The sequence below is a fragment of the Megalobrama amblycephala genome, linkage group LG4 (genome assembly GCF_018812025.1).
Source record: "Megalobrama amblycephala isolate DHTTF-2021 linkage group LG4, ASM1881202v1, whole genome shotgun sequence".
Taxonomy (NCBI): domain Eukaryota; kingdom Metazoa; phylum Chordata; class Actinopteri; order Cypriniformes; family Xenocyprididae; genus Megalobrama; species Megalobrama amblycephala.
Window position 1 is genome coordinate 22,048,678 of NC_063047.1, and position 17,945 is coordinate 22,066,622.

General features: G+C 38.0%; 2 protein-coding genes and 1 long non-coding RNA gene across 8 annotated transcripts; 1 reads left to right on the top strand and 2 right to left on the bottom strand.

The window, feature by feature from the left end:
- Positions 1 to 246: 246 nt before the first annotated feature.
- Positions 247 to 1,614, bottom strand: emc6 (ER membrane protein complex subunit 6). Of its 2 annotated transcripts, none has more exons than XM_048188321.1 (2): positions 1,469 to 1,614; positions 247 to 1,023 (listed from the first exon to the last, which is right to left on the bottom strand). In XM_048188321.1, the coding sequence occupies exon 2, from the start codon at positions 1,002 to 1,004 to the stop codon at positions 672 to 674; it is 333 nt and encodes a 110-aa protein (XP_048044278.1). In that variant the 5' UTR covers positions 1,005 to 1,023; positions 1,469 to 1,614; the 3' UTR covers positions 247 to 671. The 2 variants fall into 2 exon arrangements, 1 of the variants encoding a protein (XP_048044278.1); XR_007184602.1 differs by having other exon boundaries at positions 557 to 1,023; positions 1,111 to 1,477.
- Positions 1,615 to 2,431: 817 nt separating this feature from the next.
- On the top strand, positions 2,432 to 17,871 carry shpk (sedoheptulokinase). Of its 5 annotated transcripts, none has more exons than XM_048188325.1 (7): positions 2,442 to 2,804; positions 2,951 to 3,046; positions 3,236 to 3,419; positions 3,514 to 3,666; positions 5,357 to 5,532; positions 16,516 to 16,716; positions 17,080 to 17,871. In XM_048188325.1, the coding sequence occupies exons 1-7, from the start codon at positions 2,642 to 2,644 to the stop codon at positions 17,505 to 17,507; spliced, it is 1,401 nt and encodes a 466-aa protein (XP_048044282.1). In that variant the 5' UTR covers positions 2,442 to 2,641; the 3' UTR covers positions 17,508 to 17,871. The 5 variants fall into 5 exon arrangements, with proteins under 5 accessions (XP_048044283.1, XP_048044282.1, XP_048044281.1 ...); XM_048188324.1 differs by having other exon boundaries at positions 2,455 to 2,800; positions 2,951 to 3,092; XM_048188328.1 differs by having other exon boundaries at positions 2,659 to 2,800.
- On the bottom strand, positions 3,991 to 8,442 carry LOC125267051. Its single transcript, XR_007184605.1, has 2 exons — positions 8,382 to 8,442; positions 3,991 to 5,514 (listed from the first exon to the last, which is right to left on the bottom strand). It is a non-coding gene; the product is annotated as an uncharacterized LOC125267051 (long non-coding RNA).
- Positions 17,872 to 17,945: the final 74 nt, after the last annotated feature.

Genomic DNA, 17,945 nt, shown 5'->3' on the forward strand with positions numbered 1-17,945 from the left:
ATGCACACCAGTAATGTTTTTTTCTAGTGTACGTTTATAAAAGCTACTTAAATATCCTAACTGAACTAAGGCCTAAACCTGGCTTAGGCTAAGCCCCGTCTGTGAAACCGGGCCTTAGGGTATTTAAGTAGCTTTTATAAACATACCCTACTGCAACTGGCACAAAAAGTATTTTAAGTCAAGTTTAGTCACTGAGGACAGCCAGAAATATGACTGTATAAATTAGAAACCACACAATTCAATCCATGAGGTTAATAATTTATTTTACTCAAAATATCTGAAATAAAATTATGTGATTAATACAGTTTAAAGTTTGTATTGTGTTTTTACATGATTCCGACTGATGCCTGGAGTTCATAGAGTTTTGCACATCATACAAAGAAAGCAAGCTGAAAACAAATCAGTCTCCCTGTTGGACAAAACTAGATCCAAACCCAGCCCTGAAACAAGTGTTAGGAAAATATTAATTACATGAGGAAAGAAAGAAAACACACAATTTTTAAATATCTAAATTTCAGTGCAATTAGTACTGAGAAAATATTTCAAATTGTAATGGCTAAACGGAAGGAAGGTCAAGATCTGTGGGACATCAGTCAGCACTCTCTACCCTGAGGCATCTCTATCATGGTACTGTTCTACATCTACACGGCTGCGGTACTCTCCAAGTCCCTTCAGTACACATGCACCATTCCGTAGAGGAAAGTCCAGAACAGCACGTACGTAAAGAGGCCGCCCACGAGGCCTCCGGTAAAGAGCAGACGTCGAGATTTGAAGCACTTGTTCCATCGGCGACCGGCTTTGAGAATCAGGAGCAAAGACAGCAGGAAAGAAGCAAGGAAGTAAAAGACAAAGCCGTAGAGTCCCGTTAGCCCAAGAATGCCCGCTGTCGCTCCGGACAGAGCGGACACGGACGTGCGGCAGTAGTCGAGCACAGCGTTGTTTCCTCTGACGGCCACCTCACTGATGAACTGTGGTCCCTCGCGTTTGGCTGCTACTGTGGCCATGTTGTGATGTTAAAACACGCTGAGAGAAGAGACGAGAGAAAACACATGATCACATAAAGCCGGCGGAGACATCATACATTCGCGTTAAATCCCCTCCTCCACTTACCGTTAGGGTCAAGATATTGATAAACACGAAATGAAGCGTCAGCCTCCGCGATTCAAGAAAGCATAATTTACAATAAACACTCGAACATCATAAGCTGTTTGTTTAAGACTATATTAAACTAGGAATGTATTCAGAAAAATCTGGCAAATTCTGGATAAAACACAAGCGTGTGTCATTCTCTGTCAGCCATTTTCTCGCTAAGCACCATGGGACTTTTAATGAAAATCTAGTTCTAATTTTATTTCATCTTCAAAACCGACTTGTTCTTCATTTCAAACAATAATATTTCTAATAATACACGTTTGTGTTTATAGCTCAAAATAACATTACAATTTAAATATCTGCTTTGTTCATTTACCTTTCACCCAGTCTACGGGATCCGTGAAGGCTCAAAAATGGTGATAGGATGTAAGAATCATTTGAGAGAATCGGTTCTTTCGAACTGATCGATAAAAACAACTTATTTTTGCGTCAGGACGTTACGTCATTGACATCCCGGTGTTGTACCATATAGCCTATATCTAAAGCTTATAAAAAATTATTAAAAATTAATTAAAATGAATGATTTGGGCGGTTACATTAATAAATTAATGTAACCGCCCAAATATCAACATTTTTGTTTGTTTATTCTGTATTATTATTGTTTATATATAGTATTTTTCCTCGATAAACGTATTAATAACTTAAGGGTGTTTATCAATACAACAAGTTCAAAAGAGACGGTTCTCTGAGCTGTTCGCGAATTGAACAAATTTTTAGGCGCGTCCCAATTCGCGTTCTTATGCACTATTCTACGGCGTTTTTAAGTATAAATAGTGCAGTGCGTTCACACTGAAAATTCCAAAAGGAAAAAGTACACTTTAATTACCCGGATGATGCACTAAATTAACGGAAAAAATGAAGTGTGGAATGTTGGACACTTCTCAACTGTCGCAGCTTTAATTAGGTAGTGGAGGGGAAGGGGCTGTCAGACTAAGATGTTAAATGACAAAATATAAACGTATGAGTACATAGTGCATAAGTACATAGTGTATAAGTGCATAGTGTATAAGTACATAGTGCTTAAGTGCATAAGTACATAGTGTATAAGTGCATAGTGCATAAGTATATAGTGTATAAGTACATAGTGTATAAGTACATAGTGTATAAGTGCATAGTGCATAAGTACATAGTGTATAAGTACATAGTGTATAAGTACATAGTGTATAAGTACATAGTGTATAAGTGCATAGTGCATAAGTACATAGTGTATAAGTACATAGTGTATAAGTGCATAGTACATAAGTACATAGTGTATAGTAGTGCGTAATTTGGGATGCAGTCCGATTCTTAAATGATTCATCCAGAACAGTTTTGTGAACCGGTTCAACATATTCATTCAAAAGATTCGAAACGAGCGATTCGTCCATCAGCACATCGCTAGATCGGGTCGTGGACAACTAGAGAGCAGTTTCTTGTGCAATTACATATAAATGACATATACTGCACATATTCCTCTGACTGCACAAAAGTAGTGATTTCTTTAGAGGTCATGGCGACATCACTCAGTTGTTCTGCTGACTTTGTTCTCGGCATGGATCTGGGCACCACATCTGTTAAAGTCGTGCTGCTGGAGGCGCAGTCCAACTCAGTGACAGACAGTAGGAGTTTCCCTACAAACTCTGATATTAGCTGCACCACAGACACACGTGTAGGTAACAGCTATTTGATTACAGCGATGGCAGTCAAAAGACACAGTTAGACTCTATACAGGAAATTAACCTCAAGAAGTATTGTGAGAAAACACATGGTACCTTTTATGTGCTTTCTGAAACAAACGATTTATTTATTTTTGTAATAGGCCAAAGAGCAGGATCCTGCACTAATAATTGCAGCTCTGGACAAATGCATGGACGCTTTACCCAAAGACAAGCTGAAAAAAGTCAAGTGCATTGGAGTATGTGGACAAATGCATGGCATTGTGTTGTGGAAATCTAAATCAGGTTAACATTAACAACACACTGAACAACTACTAAAAGCATGTTTAAATGTATCTGGCATTGTGGTGTGGTACAGGCACTCATGTTCATTAAAAGATCATAAATTAGATGGTATCAATACTTATACTGTCGTCCATCTCCATTAGGCTGTGAATGGCTAAGTAAAGATGAAATCATTAGATTCATTCCCAAAGACATCAGTCAGCTGATCACCTGGCAGGATGGACGCTGCAGCGCTGACTTCCTGTCTTCCTTACCTAAACCAGACTCACACCTGAGTGTGGCTACTGGCTTTGGTTGTGCCACTATTTTCTGGTATATGAAACACAGGTAGAATCACACTCAAGATTTCAGGCTAAATTATTTAAGCAAAAATCCAATTGTTCCACACTGAATTGTTTTAAATTATATGTCATTGATTCAGGCCAGAGTTCCTGTCAGGCTTCAGTGATGCAGGCACCATCCAAGACTATGTGGTTTCCATGCTGGGAGGCCTTGACAGGTGTGTCATGACTGGACAAAATGCTGCCAGCTGGGGCTACTTCAACTCAACCACCAACCAATGGAACACACAGATGTGAGTCACGTCAGATATTATATACTTTCGACAAGGAAACTCCAGAGGCCTGTATCAAAGAAACAGTTGGAGGCCCATCAGTGAGAAAAACAGACGGTTATATTTAACAATGTTATCTCATATTTCACTCTTAATAGTCTATTTTCAAACACAAGATATATAGCACTATCCTGTCCGCTATTCTGTGTCTTTGATGAGAACTATTATTACAATCACGACTGAAAACAAAAACGGCATTGGGTCTTCATTACTCTCTCATCCACTCAGATTGAACTATGGAGAGTGTTATGACCAGGCATTGAGGGCAAAGAAATAAGAACAGGGTTTAGGGCCTAGACAAGGGATTTAATAGGAATTAGTTATACAATATGAATATGAATAAGCTACATCAAGAGGAAATATTTTACACTTACTCCGAATGTGATGTTTAGAAATTTGGCTTTCTGATATTGGAGTGCTGTAAAAGCTCTGACAAGTTATAAGGATATATCCAGCGATCTCACAACGTTGTTTTCAAATGATAAGGCTGATTCATTCAGGGGCCCTGTCCCAAATGGCACATTTCATATGCACTTTCGGCCTTGTGGACTTACATTGGCTGCTGGGTACATTTCCGTTAAGTTCGTGAGACCGTAGCATGTCTCATTTTTCATTTTAGGGCGCATATCGACCTTTGCAGTCGATATGCGCCCTCGATGCGCACTTTTGCTGAGCCTGCACTGGTGCGAGCTCCACAGCAGACTTCTTCCCGACAGTCAAAGCGGCGTTACGTCACAAAAGTGCGGACTCGTAGGAAGACGGTGAGTGTTTAGATTGCCATTTGGGACAGGGCCAGAGACAAAGCAGTCTTTATGAGTGAGTCGTTGAATCATTTATTAGACCAATTCATCTAAAATGTATGTCACCTTACATTAAAGGTGTAGTGTGTACATTTTAGCGGCATCTAGCAGTGAGGTTGTGAACTGCAACTAACGGTGCACACCCCACCCTTTCGGAGAAGCTACAGTGGCCGTCTGGCCGACATGTTGTCGTCTGAGAGAGCAGCTTGTGTGAAACAATGAGGTTTCTTCTTACTTCTAACAAAGAACGGTCTCTGCTTCTAATAAACCAGACGACTATTACTACTGCTGCTACTTCATGTGTGTATACAACATAGTGACGATGCAAGCTGCCTCTAAAAACACGTGCTCTGTAGAGCAGTTTGTCCATTTAGGGCTGCTGTAGAAACATGCCGGCGCAAAATGGCAACTAGACATGGTGTATGTGATAGACGGCTCATTCTAATGTAATAAAAACATAACGGTTCATTATGTAAGGTCTTTATATGCCACTGAACACAAAGTTATGTATATTATATTGCATTTCTGTCAATAGATAAATTTTAAATACATTTTACACATTGCACCTTTAACTTCTCGTTTCCCCCAATTAATTTTTGGGGCCTTTTGTTTTTTTCAAAATTCATTTTGGTGACATTTTTGCCCTGAGCCCCCATTAAATTTCTGTGGGGGGTGGGGCTGTTTTTGAGCACAAGCAGAAGCCCCTTCTGTTGCCAGTCCTGATTCATGTAAACTGACTCTAACTGATTTATGATGTTTAAAATTACTTTTTGTTGAATTGAATGACTGTGTTTGGATGGGTCTCTGCAACAGCATGAACTGACTGTATGTTGTGTTCATACATCCTCCAGTCTGAAGGATGCGGGTTTCCCTGTGCACCTCTTGCCTGTCGTGGTGGAGTCAGGAGCTGTGGCTGGTTACACTTCCTCTGAGTGGTACGGCATCCCTGCTCACACACCGGTCGGGGCAGCGCTGGGAGACTTCCAGTGTAGTGTGTACTCCTGCATGACTGACAAAGGAGATGCAGGTACAGTGTGGATCAGATGCCTCTTTTTTTAGTTGTGCATATTACATTTTATGTTTTCTTAAACTCATTGACTTGGTCTGTAAATGACCAACAGTCATGACCTACAGACTACTGTAGTTCAGTATGATCAGCTATATACAGTATATATATGCTCAGTCTGAGGTCAGTTTATGTGTTTACTAGTTCAGCCAGTAGCACCTGCTGCCGTACGACTGTACGCACTGTGCGTATCACGAGAGGATGCTAATTATTGCCGTTTTCATTTTTTGCATAATTTTTAGATTGATTATTAATCTTTGTACGCTCATGACATATTGAGAAAGTAAGAGAGAATGAGAATAAATAAAGGTGTGCATTTGTGTGTTGTAAAGTAAAATGTGTTTATGTGCTTGCGAGGGTGAAAAGAAATCTGATCGAGTTGTTTAGTTTTGTTTAAAGGCTCTCTAAGCGATTCTGAGCGGAGTAACTTTCTGTTGACGTTCGAAGTGTTGTCAAACAAAACAGAGGCTAGCTAGACCCTCCCTCCTACTCCTCCTGGCCCTCCCCTCCGTGCTTCCTGAAACAGTCATGAACGCGCATTTAAAATGTAAGTAGCTTGCGTATTGACGCTGCTTGTCGGTTATTGGCTGGAGCATGTTTATTATGTTAAGTGGTCCAGGCTGCATCAGTTTGTTTTTGTTGCCGTTTTCGGAGCTTGTGGCGACTACAGAGACCGCGTTTTTTTACAGTGTGTTCAGGGGACAGGCAGCTAGCGGATAGTGAGGAGATGTTTGCTGTACGTGACAAAAAAATGTTTTGGCCTAAAAACGAGTGACTTCGCTTAGAGCACCTTTAATTAGCACTTTTTCCTCACGAAAAATGACATTACAGATAGTTAGTTTAAAACCAGGCCATAAATAAAGTAAACATTATCTAAAACAGCTAAACTTGATTGAAACATTTATAAAATGGCCTAAAATTATTGACTAGTGATGGAAAAATGAAGCCTCTTAACACTTTGAAGCTTTTCTCTGATTGTTATGGGAAAATATTTGTAGCATCAAGAGTGTTGAAAACAGTGCCATCTTGTGGCGGGTCAAATTTACAGCAGCCACATTTATAGCACAGCTCCATTGTTTTATCTATTAGAGGGTTATTCCAAAAATGAAATTTCTGTCATTATGATTCACCCTCATGTCGTTCCACCCCGTAAAACCTTTGTTCATCTTTGGTACAAAAATTAATATTGAATTAATTAATTTTTGATAAAATCCAAGAGGTATCTGAACCACCCATAGGCAGTAGTGTCATTGCACTTTTCAAGGCCCAAAAAGGTATTAAAGACATTGATTAAAATAGTCCACCCACATAACTGCAGTGGTTCAATCTTAATGTTATGAAGTGACGAGAATACTTTTTGTGTGCAAAAACAAAACAAAAATAATGACTTCATTCAACATTTCCTTCTCTTCCCTGTCATTCTCCTTTGCTGTTTACACTGTAGACCTGTTTACTTCCAGGTTCTACATCAGAACGCCTTCTAATCGGATAATTAGAACATTCTGACACTCAAAATGAAGCATTCACGTGACGTGACTGGAAAGAAAGTGAGTCTTCGCGAGAAAGCCACTCAGTGACTGGAGTAACGTTAAAAAAAAAAAGTCATGAAGCATCTGTGTGTGTACAGGAAATGAACAGCTGATTTGTACAGCATTAGATCAATCACAGAAATACACAATAGACCGCAACAAGTATGGTTTCAGCAATAATTGAATTAAATGGGCTAAATGCAGCTTTAATATAAGCCAGCTGAAAACATCCGGTGAGATGCCATTTACTGGTGTGTTGAGCTGTAATACTTATTTTACAAATAGTTTATAGTCACTTAAATAGTCAGGCATAGCACTAATTTAGTTATTCAAACGTAAGACAGCATAATAAATAAATAATAAATAAGACGTAGCCTACCTCATTGTTCCTCCTCGGCTAAATTCAATTCGACCATCAGTTTTGACACTTTTATGTGAAAAAAGCTTCAAAAATTAAATATTTATTGTGCACTTAAGTTTGATTAATTTAATGTTTTTACAAGTGTGCTGAAATCATTGATCTTGTGCTGCTCTGACTGACAGCTGCTGTGATTACAAAGGGAAAGCGCGGTGCTCGCTTTCTGTGTCATTAATTCACGATAAAAGTTATTGTTTTTCTTATGATTTTTTGAGTATTTCATACTTCACATTGACAATGTATTTTTAAACCTAATTATTTTATAATGTTTAATATTTAGTCAAAAACTAAGTGAAAAACGATTAGAGGAAATGGCTGATATATGTGTAAATAAATGCTACTTTGCCGCCACCTGCTGGTTAAAGTGGTAATTATTATCTTTTTTTATTTTTAAATAAGTGTTTTCTATCAAATGTTGAATTTCCTACATTTTGAAACGTTCAGTTTTACAATGGGGACAATCTCAGAAGGATGAACCAATAATGTTTGTGGTCATCACATTAAAAATAACATTTGAAGTGCCGGGGAAAAAAATGTGTGTGCGTGTCTAATTACAGACACAGCGTTCTGGGTTCTGTGGGTACCTGAGATGAAATCCTGCAGGCGCCCCTGAGTTCAGCCACCAAGTGGAGATGTTATGCGATTGCGATGAGCACTTTAAAACATGGCAGATTTTGTACTCAGATTTCAGTGTCCTCTCTCAAGGACATGGGAATGAGAGATATTATCTGTTTTATGGGTTTTTGTAAATGAGATGTTTTTGTGGAGCAGCTCAAGCTTATGCTAAAAAAAGGACTGTAGTATCTTAATTACTTAAAGGGATAATTCACCCAAAAATAAAAATTTGATGTTTATCTGCTTACCCCCAGGGCATCCAAGATGTAGGTGACTTTGTTTCTTCAGTAGGACACAAATGATGATTTTGAACTCCAACCGTTGCTGTCTGTCAGTCATATAATGCATGTCAATGTGAACTCCATCTATAAGAGTGAAAAAAAACAAAACACAACAGACAAATCCAAATTAAACCCTGCGGCTCGTGACGACACATCAGAGATGGGCACTCGAGTTAGAGACTCGGACTCGAGTCGCACTCGAGTCGCATTTTAACAGACTTCAGACTCGGACTCGGACTCTACCTGAAATGACTTCAGACTTGACTCGACTCGGCACAAAAGACTCGGAATATTTTAAAAACGACTCAAGTCTTTTACTCTTAACTACTGATATAATAAAGAAAGAATTTTTGTTGTGTTTAAATGGTTTTATAATATCTGCGTCACATATATTTCCTTGCGTGTCGTGGTAGATCGGACTCGTCATAGAATTTGATTACGTATGTCCGTGCGCATAAACTCTGAAATGTCATAAGAGTCCCATGCATCATGATGGAAGCCACCGTGCCATATGTTCTTTCGTTTGGGTTTATTATCACGTCAGATCAGCTAGACGCACAGAATGTGGAAAAACAATTAAAGACACCGGAACAACATCATCAAATTTTATGAGACATCGCATCCACAAAGGTTAGTCACATTAACTCACACAACTAACTTTTATACAGTGGTGTAGCTGCATGGCTTATTTGAATTGCCAGCCTGTTAAAATATTGATGGAACCGAAATGGTCTATATTCATCTATGCATGTTCATTTATTCATATTCTATGTAATCACTCATTATTAATTTTTTTTTTCCTCTTTATCATCATTTATTGTTTATGAATTTTAATGTTACTTATGATTTCAAGTATTCATATCATCTTACTCGGGTTACCCACATATAATCACTTATATTCAAGAAGACCCATATATTTACTCCATATTATGCTCTTTTGTTGTTTTGATCTCCATTGTGTTATTTCATCTGTTGAACTGTATGACTTTGATGTTCCAAGTGAACTTTAAGTTTCTGGGTAAAAAGAGGGTTTGTTATCTTTGTGGTTGAGTTGGGTTTCTGCCAAAATTTTACCAAAGCGTAAATGTTCTAGAATGGATCACATGATTTTCTGCAATAATATTTTGTATCTTTGTATTCAAATGAAAGGGAATTTTTCGTCAAATGTTAACTTGTTATTGTATTATTCCGAAGAAGGTGTTACCCCACCCATTCAGATACTATTTTGGGGTGTTTATCCTCTGTTTGATAATGTCAATTGTCACGAGATCACAAAATTATCCAATGATTGTCAGAATAGCAGGAAACCATCAAATGTCATGAATTTCTTTAAAAACTCTGAGCCATGGAAAGGTTCATTTTGACCTTTCTTATCTATCCAAAACAAGATCTCCGAATGTGATGTAAGTTTTTCCAATCTTGGGGTATAAAACTTGGCTCATTCTCTCGATTGGTACTCTCTCTTTTCCTGCTATCTTGATTGCATCTTGCTGTCAGTTTGGTGCCAATTCTAATGATTTTCTTGCAAATTACTATACTCAGATTTCGGAATATTCTTATCATGAATGTTCGAGTTCAGATTTTAATTTTTACCTTTTGGCTTTATTAAACATTTTCATTATTGATTGGAATTTGCGTGTGAGGTTAATTTTAATTGGAAATGAATAAATAATTTTCTTCAACGTCATCCCGGCCTGGACTTCATTTTCTCTAGTTTGTGCATCAAATATGAACAAAAAAAATCTAGACTTTAAACCTAGCACTACGTTTTTATCAATCTTCGTATTATTTGCAGCTTTTCTATTTCTTAATGTGTGTCCATAAGAGAGATAGAAAGAGATGTTAATCCATTTATTACTTAAAGCTCATATTTTAACGTATCACAGTCAGCATGTGTTTTATATTGACATTCTTAAACATTCCGAAGTTTGATATTTTCTGATAATGACTGTCGTCAATAACAACGAAGCTGTATAACAAACTGCTGTATAACAAACCGTGACTCACTGGCGCCCTCTTGTGTCCGTTTAGCGACTGTATTGAAAATGACTACTCGTGTTGCCAGGACAACTGTTTTGTACATTGTAATGGATTATAAAGCAAAAAAATGGATGTACATTATCCCTTACATCATAGGACCTTAATTTCAAATAAAACAGATTATAGAAAGATCATATAATTTTTCTATATAATACAACTAGGATAAACTAGGATTTGATTATGAGAATTTATTTATTTTTTATTTTTTTAATGACTCGAGACTCGACTCGGACTCGTGACAAATGACTCCAGACTTGACTCAGACTCCAGTGATAAAGACTTCAGACTTGACTCGGACTCCAGCTTAAAGACTTCAGACTTGACTCGGACTCCAGATAAAAGACTCGTGAACATCTCTGCGACACATTGATGTACTAAGACATGAAATGATCGGTTTGTGCAAGAAACCGAACAGTATTTATATCATTTTTTACTTCTAAAACACCACTATGTCCAACTGCCCTGTGCATCCGATGTGTGAGGTCTGATCGTGCACTCATTGAAGCAAAGCGCGAGAGATCACTTCCGTTGTCAGAACGCGTTTTCAGACCTCACCAAGTGGATGCTCAAGGCAGTTGGACATAGTGGTGTTTTAGTGGTAAAAATTATATAAATACTGTTCGGTTTCTCGCACAAACCAATCATTTTGTCTTAGTACATCAATGTGTCATCATAAGCCGCAGGGTTTAATTTGGATTTGTCTGTGCATGTTTTTTTTTACTCTTATAGACAAAGTTCCCATTGACATGCATTATATGACTGACAGACTGCAACGGTTGGAGTTAAAAATCATAATTTGTGTTCTACTGAAGAAACAAAGTCACCTACATCTTGGATACTCTGGGGGTAAGCAGATAAACAGATCAAATAGTTGGGTGAACTATCCCTTTGTCTGTGTTTGGCTATAAATATGTTAAGACATTTTTGTTAAAACTAAAAAATGTGCTAAAGATTTTATCTACCAGTCATAGATGGTTTTGATTTAATATCTGTCACATGATAGAAGGGGTTACATTTATTGGCCATTGGGGAAATTATGCTGAATGTGCTGTACAAAAATACTTTTACCTACTAAAGCATTTTTTATTTTTTTTATATGATTTTGTAAAAACTGTGCAGAAGCAAAACCAGCATGTGTAGGCTTGAGTTCCTCATGCTGCATCCACATCAGTGTTGTGGACTGTAGCATTTTTACTTATACACTACTGTTCAAAAATATGGGGTCATTAAGAATTATTTGGAAAGAAATGAATGGTTTCATTCCACAAGGATGAATTAAATTGATCCAAAATGACATTAATTAAATATGGATATTGTCCCATTTTATATTAGGTGTCTTTAATAACTACTATGTATTAACATTTAAATGAATCATTTGATAAAATGCACTTATTGTATATATACATGTTTTTACATTTTGAAAAATACTTGCTTGTAATTACAGCTGTAATTTCTGTATTTACATCTATAATTACACTGTTGACCCATCCCTTACATCTTAACCCACCCTTATTCCTACCCATCCTGTACCACTAAACCTGACCCTATCCTTACCCATATCACACCTCAATAGCAGCACAAGTGTTTTGCAATACAATATGAACATAATAAGTACATTGTATTTTGTATGTTTGACGCAAGTACATAGTAGTTAAAGCCAATATTATAATATTAAGTGTGACCAAAGACAATTATAATGTTATCAATGATTTCTATTTAAATGCTGTTCTTTTGAACTTTTTATTCATTAAAGAATCCTGAAAAAATAACAGAAGAAAAAAAATATATCAGAGACTTTCAAAAACATTAAAAAATCTTAGACCCCAAACTTTTGAACTTCTGTGTAATAGGGTTGAAACGATATCACGGTATGAACACGTACGATTATCATATCGTGTACATTTGCTTATTTACGGTATTGTAAAAAATAAATAAAAAATAAGTAAGACGCAGAATTTCACTTGCGCATAGACAACAACTTTCTACTTCACTACACTCTAAACTTGCTCCACACATACAGCAGACAATGTCAGAGACAGAAGTTGCTATCTCTATTCTCTGTGCCCCGTTGAAAAATAAGTTACAATTTGCAGTATGGGAATACTTTAGATATAGAAAAACAAACGCGGGGCTGTCCTCGATATCCAAAAACAATGTGGGCGCAAAGTAGGCCTACCTGCAAAAGGAGGAAACGTATCGAACATGTTGACCTATATTCGGGAACACCATCCGTGTAGATGCAGGTATGTTCCGTTTATAACTTAGGTCGTCTGATATGCGTGATGGAGAGGGAATCCCGGAATCCAGTCATGAAAATGGAATGTACAGTATAACGCAGCGATGTCAGGTAAAAACGCGCGATTTGTTGGACTGATGAATAAAACGAAAGCAGAGCTGTACAATCAGGGCTTGACATTAACTTTTTTGCTCACCAGTCACTGTGGCTAGTGGTTTTCCAAAGTTACTAGCCACTCAGCATTTTCACTGGCCACAATTTTGATGTTGGTAAATTACATTTTATATGATTGAAGTTGACTTTGTTATGCTTACATTACTTTATTTTGAATAATTTTACTTGATTTAGAGGATTTAAAACCCTTTCAAACTTTTAAATGCAGATTGACCACCTAATCAAGACTACATTGTAAGCTGGTATGTACAGGTGGACAATATGAGGGCTAATATGAGAAATTTTATAAGTTATTTGTGTTAGGCTATATAAAAGAGCAAAGAAGCAAATTACAAAAACAATAGTAAATTAAAAATAATCATTTTTCAGATACAGTAGGTTTATTTAACATCTTTTGTTGTTTGATTAACATTACAGACAGGTAGGCCTATTTAATCGGGCTGCTGAATGCATGGACGTAACTGACGGATATTCAGTTATTACTCACCTGTTTACGTCCACTTAAGCCATAACCAACTGTATTCACGCTAAATACTCCACACGATGGACATTTAGGCATCTGTGTACACATGTAGGCCCATTTGACTATTCAGGCGCGAGGAGAACTGATCGCGCGCTCGCGAGAGAGCGCTTCTGTTGTGTGTCATTCAGCGCAATTCCGCCTATCCCTCCTTCACTAATGCCGAGTTCAGACTGCACGATTTTAGCCCCGATTTTGGCTCGCCGACAGGTTTTGAGAAATCGCCGACAAATGCCCGAAATCACAGGCAAATCGGTGCTCGTTCACGCGAGTGACAATCACGCAGTGTGAATGAGCAAAGACGCGATCTGAGAGAATCGCCGACGAGTCGCCGACGCCCGTGAGATATTTGGCATGCTAAATATCTGGACCTGTCGGCGATTCAAAATCCTGCAGTGTGAAAAGTGTTCTGACTGAAAACTGCATCGGCGATGACCGACAGCCAACGAGAGAGCAAGATACAGAGCAGTGGGGAGTTCGGGGAGGAGTTATAGACTACAATATCAGCAAGCATGGCTTCCTTTCAGATAAACATTACAATTCTATCAAACAGGAACAAAGCACAAACATTTGCTTGACCCTCCGCAACAGCAGCACATTGAAAAGTTATTTATTTACCTCCAACTCTCCTTGCAGAACACACAGTCCACAGTCTCCCCAACCATTTCCTCCTCCATATTCTTCTTTTCTTTTTCTTATATTCGCTGCAAATCAGCGCACAGGCAATTCGTATTGCAAGCTTCTTGCGGGCTACCGTTTTTAATAATAATAATAATAATAATAATAATAACTCCGGTCTTGCACGCGTGATATCGCGTTGTTTCCTTGTCACATCTCGCGTGTTTGGTTGTGAAACGTAGTTTGCGTGCCAGACAGAGTTGTCGGCGATTCTTCCTATTGTAAAGTCATGCAGTGTGAAACCTTCTGTCGCCGATCCATCGTGCAGTTTGAACGCAGCAGCGACTGAATGCTGGCCAAGATAGTCATGCAGTGTGAAAAGAACAGTGACCCGACTACTTTGAAAATCGTGCAGTCTGAACTCGGCTTTACCTGCCACAGCTGAAATCTACCCGCATTTGGCGGGTTGGCGGGTGTTAATGTCAAGCCCTGTGTACAATAAATAAAATCGTGACATGGTCTAGGCGGGGTCTGTGAATATTAAAGCGCAAAAAGACGGCTATATAAATATATCTGTTTGTTTTGCGTGTCAGTCTGTGTGAATGAGCTGCGCCGTTTCCTGTACTACATACTCAAGTATGTGCGGCGCTCTTATTGTTTTTTAAGTGTTTGCCGTCTCATTATCAGAGGACATGAACCAAGCGGCAACCTCCCCCTTTCTCTCGTGAAGCCAATACGGAAGTAACTTAAACTGCGATTCATCGACTGGCCGCTAGGGACAGGCTCCAAAAGAGAGCAGAATCTCATAGAGTCCCATGTTAAATTGGCCAAGTTTATAGCAGAAAAAAACATGTTTACAAGTTGGTTCAAATTGTGGTTTTGGTCTATACTGCTATTTTTGCCCTTCATGACAACTCTGAGGGGGGTGAATTTTTTTATAACTTATCCGTTTAAATTATATTAAGCCTTAAAGTTCTGCATAATTAAGGGCGTGGTCACTTGAGTGACAGGTATATTGCGCTGCTGTCTGTGAGCCGTCATGTTACCTCAGCTGCCGCTGAATTTGGCATCTCAGCCGTATTTGTGCTCGATTATTTTATACAATTATAAAATATGGCTTGCTGCATAATATTCGAGACTGATGTGTGTCTGTGTAGATGTGCATGCATGGGGAAGAGACACAGAACACACGTTGTTGGATCGTGGCATTGGCTGAAAGTTTTGGTTGTGAGATTTACTGCAATGACAATGGCGGGAGGATATCAAAATCCGACAGCACTGCTTGGATATTCTAACTAAAACTGCTGCACTATTTTGAAAAAAATATACTTTGGACACAGGCTCATTTGTTTGTTAGATACGATCGCTGCTCAGATTGCATCCTTTCTTGAAGAACGATGACAGAGAGCAGATCATTCAGAAGAAATGTGAAATGTTTTTTTGCAATGGACATTCATATTTTACCCAAGTGCCACGGATTGGATTCATCTCGCGATCTCTATTTCATTATAAAGGTATGAAGTCCCATTTGATTTTCCATGTTGTTATTTGCACAACCAACACTACTGGTGTTGGAGCATCTACATCTTAAAAAACACCGTAGATTGACAGTAAACCTTTAGAACGTTCTGATGATAAAACTTATCTTCATTAATATTTTAGATCGTATCTTAGATAGATAGATAGCTCCTTTGCTGCTAACATGGTCACGTCGAGCTAGGCAGGCGTGGTTTCAGCAACCAGTCATATCAGCTCAAACCACCTCCCCGCCTCTTTGCCCATTTTCAGTTATCCGGGAGTGACATGCTGTGACGCGCAGCTAAGATGGCCGCGGCCTCATTTAGGCGTCAAAACTGCTGTTCAGAACTCTATGGGTGACGTCACGGACGCTACGTCCATATTTTTTTACAGTCTATGACATGAACACAAACATATCCACGGTTGCTCTGAGATAACGCTTAATGAGCATTTCATCATTTTATTTGAGAAAAACCATTGTCAAATAACACTGAAACTCAAAGCTCTTCACTACATACCGTCAAAATAAAAGACCGGTTTTTAACTCGAAGAAATTGACTGAAATTTATTATGATTGTTAAATAGAATGTAGGCACTACTTCTCAAAATAATAATAAAAAAGTTAATTTCATTTTCATCGTTTTGATAATATTTGTATTAAAAAATAAAAGCCAGAAGAATTAGTCAAGGCAGAATTTCTGAATTTTAATTATTAATAAAAGTTGTTCATCTTCTAATCCATAATCATTTATTAAATGTGTTTGATTGTTTTTGATTATTGAAATCTGAATAGAGAAAACAAACATTTTAATCAATTTATTGGTCATTTTAATTGATGATATAAATAATAATTGATTGTTTAATACCGTATATCGTGAAACCGTGATATTTACTCAGACGGTTATCATACCGTGGAAATCTCATACCGTTACAACCCTACTGTGTACATAAGGCAGATACACACACTTATTAATTGTGAATTGTTAAATCACTAGTGCTGAATATGAGCACTTCAGCCCAGCTGACGTTCGGGATGCCTGCAGAGTTCAGCCCTCCCAGTTCTCCAGACGCCCTCTCCCCCGTTGCTTATTTCCCATACTTGCACGGCTCCTATCTGGCAGTGGCCGCATCACTTAACGGAGGCAATGTCATGGCCACCTTTGTCAGAATGCTGGACTCATGGATCAAAGAATTTGGTAAATCAACAATTGTTAACCTTTTTGACCTTTGACCAATTTAACTTTTTATATTGTAGGTTAATCATTGATTCTTTTAAATAGAGGCAACACTCTTAGAACCATTTTTGGTTCCCCAAAGAACCTTTCAGTGATCAGTTTTTAAAATAACCATTTTGTCTTAGCGTGAAGAACATTTTAATAATCTAAAGAACTTTTTTACACTATAAAGAACCTATTGTGTAATTGAAAGTTTCCTTGGATGTTAAAGGTTCTTCATGGAACCTTAGATGCCAATAAAGAACTTTTTATTTTTGAGAGTGTTATATTCTTGTTGCATGTTTTTGGTTCTCAGGTGTATTAATTATTATTTTTATCTCATAGGATTGGAAGTAAACGAGTCCAGAATCTACTCCCAGCTGATCCAGTCTGCCCTGGCACAGCCCAATACTGACCTAACCGTGACTTCGACGCTACTAGGAGAGCGGCATGACCCCACCACCAGCGCCAGTGTCTCACAAATCTCGCCCTCTAACCTCTCTCTAGGTCACGTGACTCGGGCTGTGTGCAGGGGCATTATTGAAAACATGGCCACTATGATGCCCCCTCATAGCTTGCAGGCTGCAGGGGTCAGGTGTATTATTGGCAGTGGCAGCGCTCTGTCTTGTAACCCCGTTCTGCAACAGGAAGTGGAGAGAGTGTTTCCATTTCCTGTCGTCTACGGAAAAGATGTGGACTCAGCGGTTGGAGTTGCCATGGTGTTTAAAGATCAACTTATGATGTTTGTCTCTGAGACACCTGACCTACTATAATGCTCTCTTTTTTTTCTGTGTAGTTAAATGTATAAATAATCACATTTTGTAATTAAGTGTGTTTAATTTAAAAATGTTTTAGTACATCCATCAATTTATAATTGTGTACTATATCATTAACTTAGTGATTCATTTTTCTGTCAAGACCAAGGCTTTATCTATTGTTTAATTTTTGTATCCATTAATTTACACTCATTATACAACTACTGTTATGTGCAATACAAAATCATTTGTATTTTTAAAGAATATTTCAGAATTCCATTAAATGACTCAACAGAGCCTTGAAATCACAAAATATTCTGTTTACAATGTTCAGTGGCATTTCAGATGTTAATAAACAATTTCATGCTGTTTTTATTCCAAATCTTTTGTTATACTTATATCTTACATATACCACATATGGCTGTAACTGAAGTTTCTGTTTGTTTCTTCAAATAA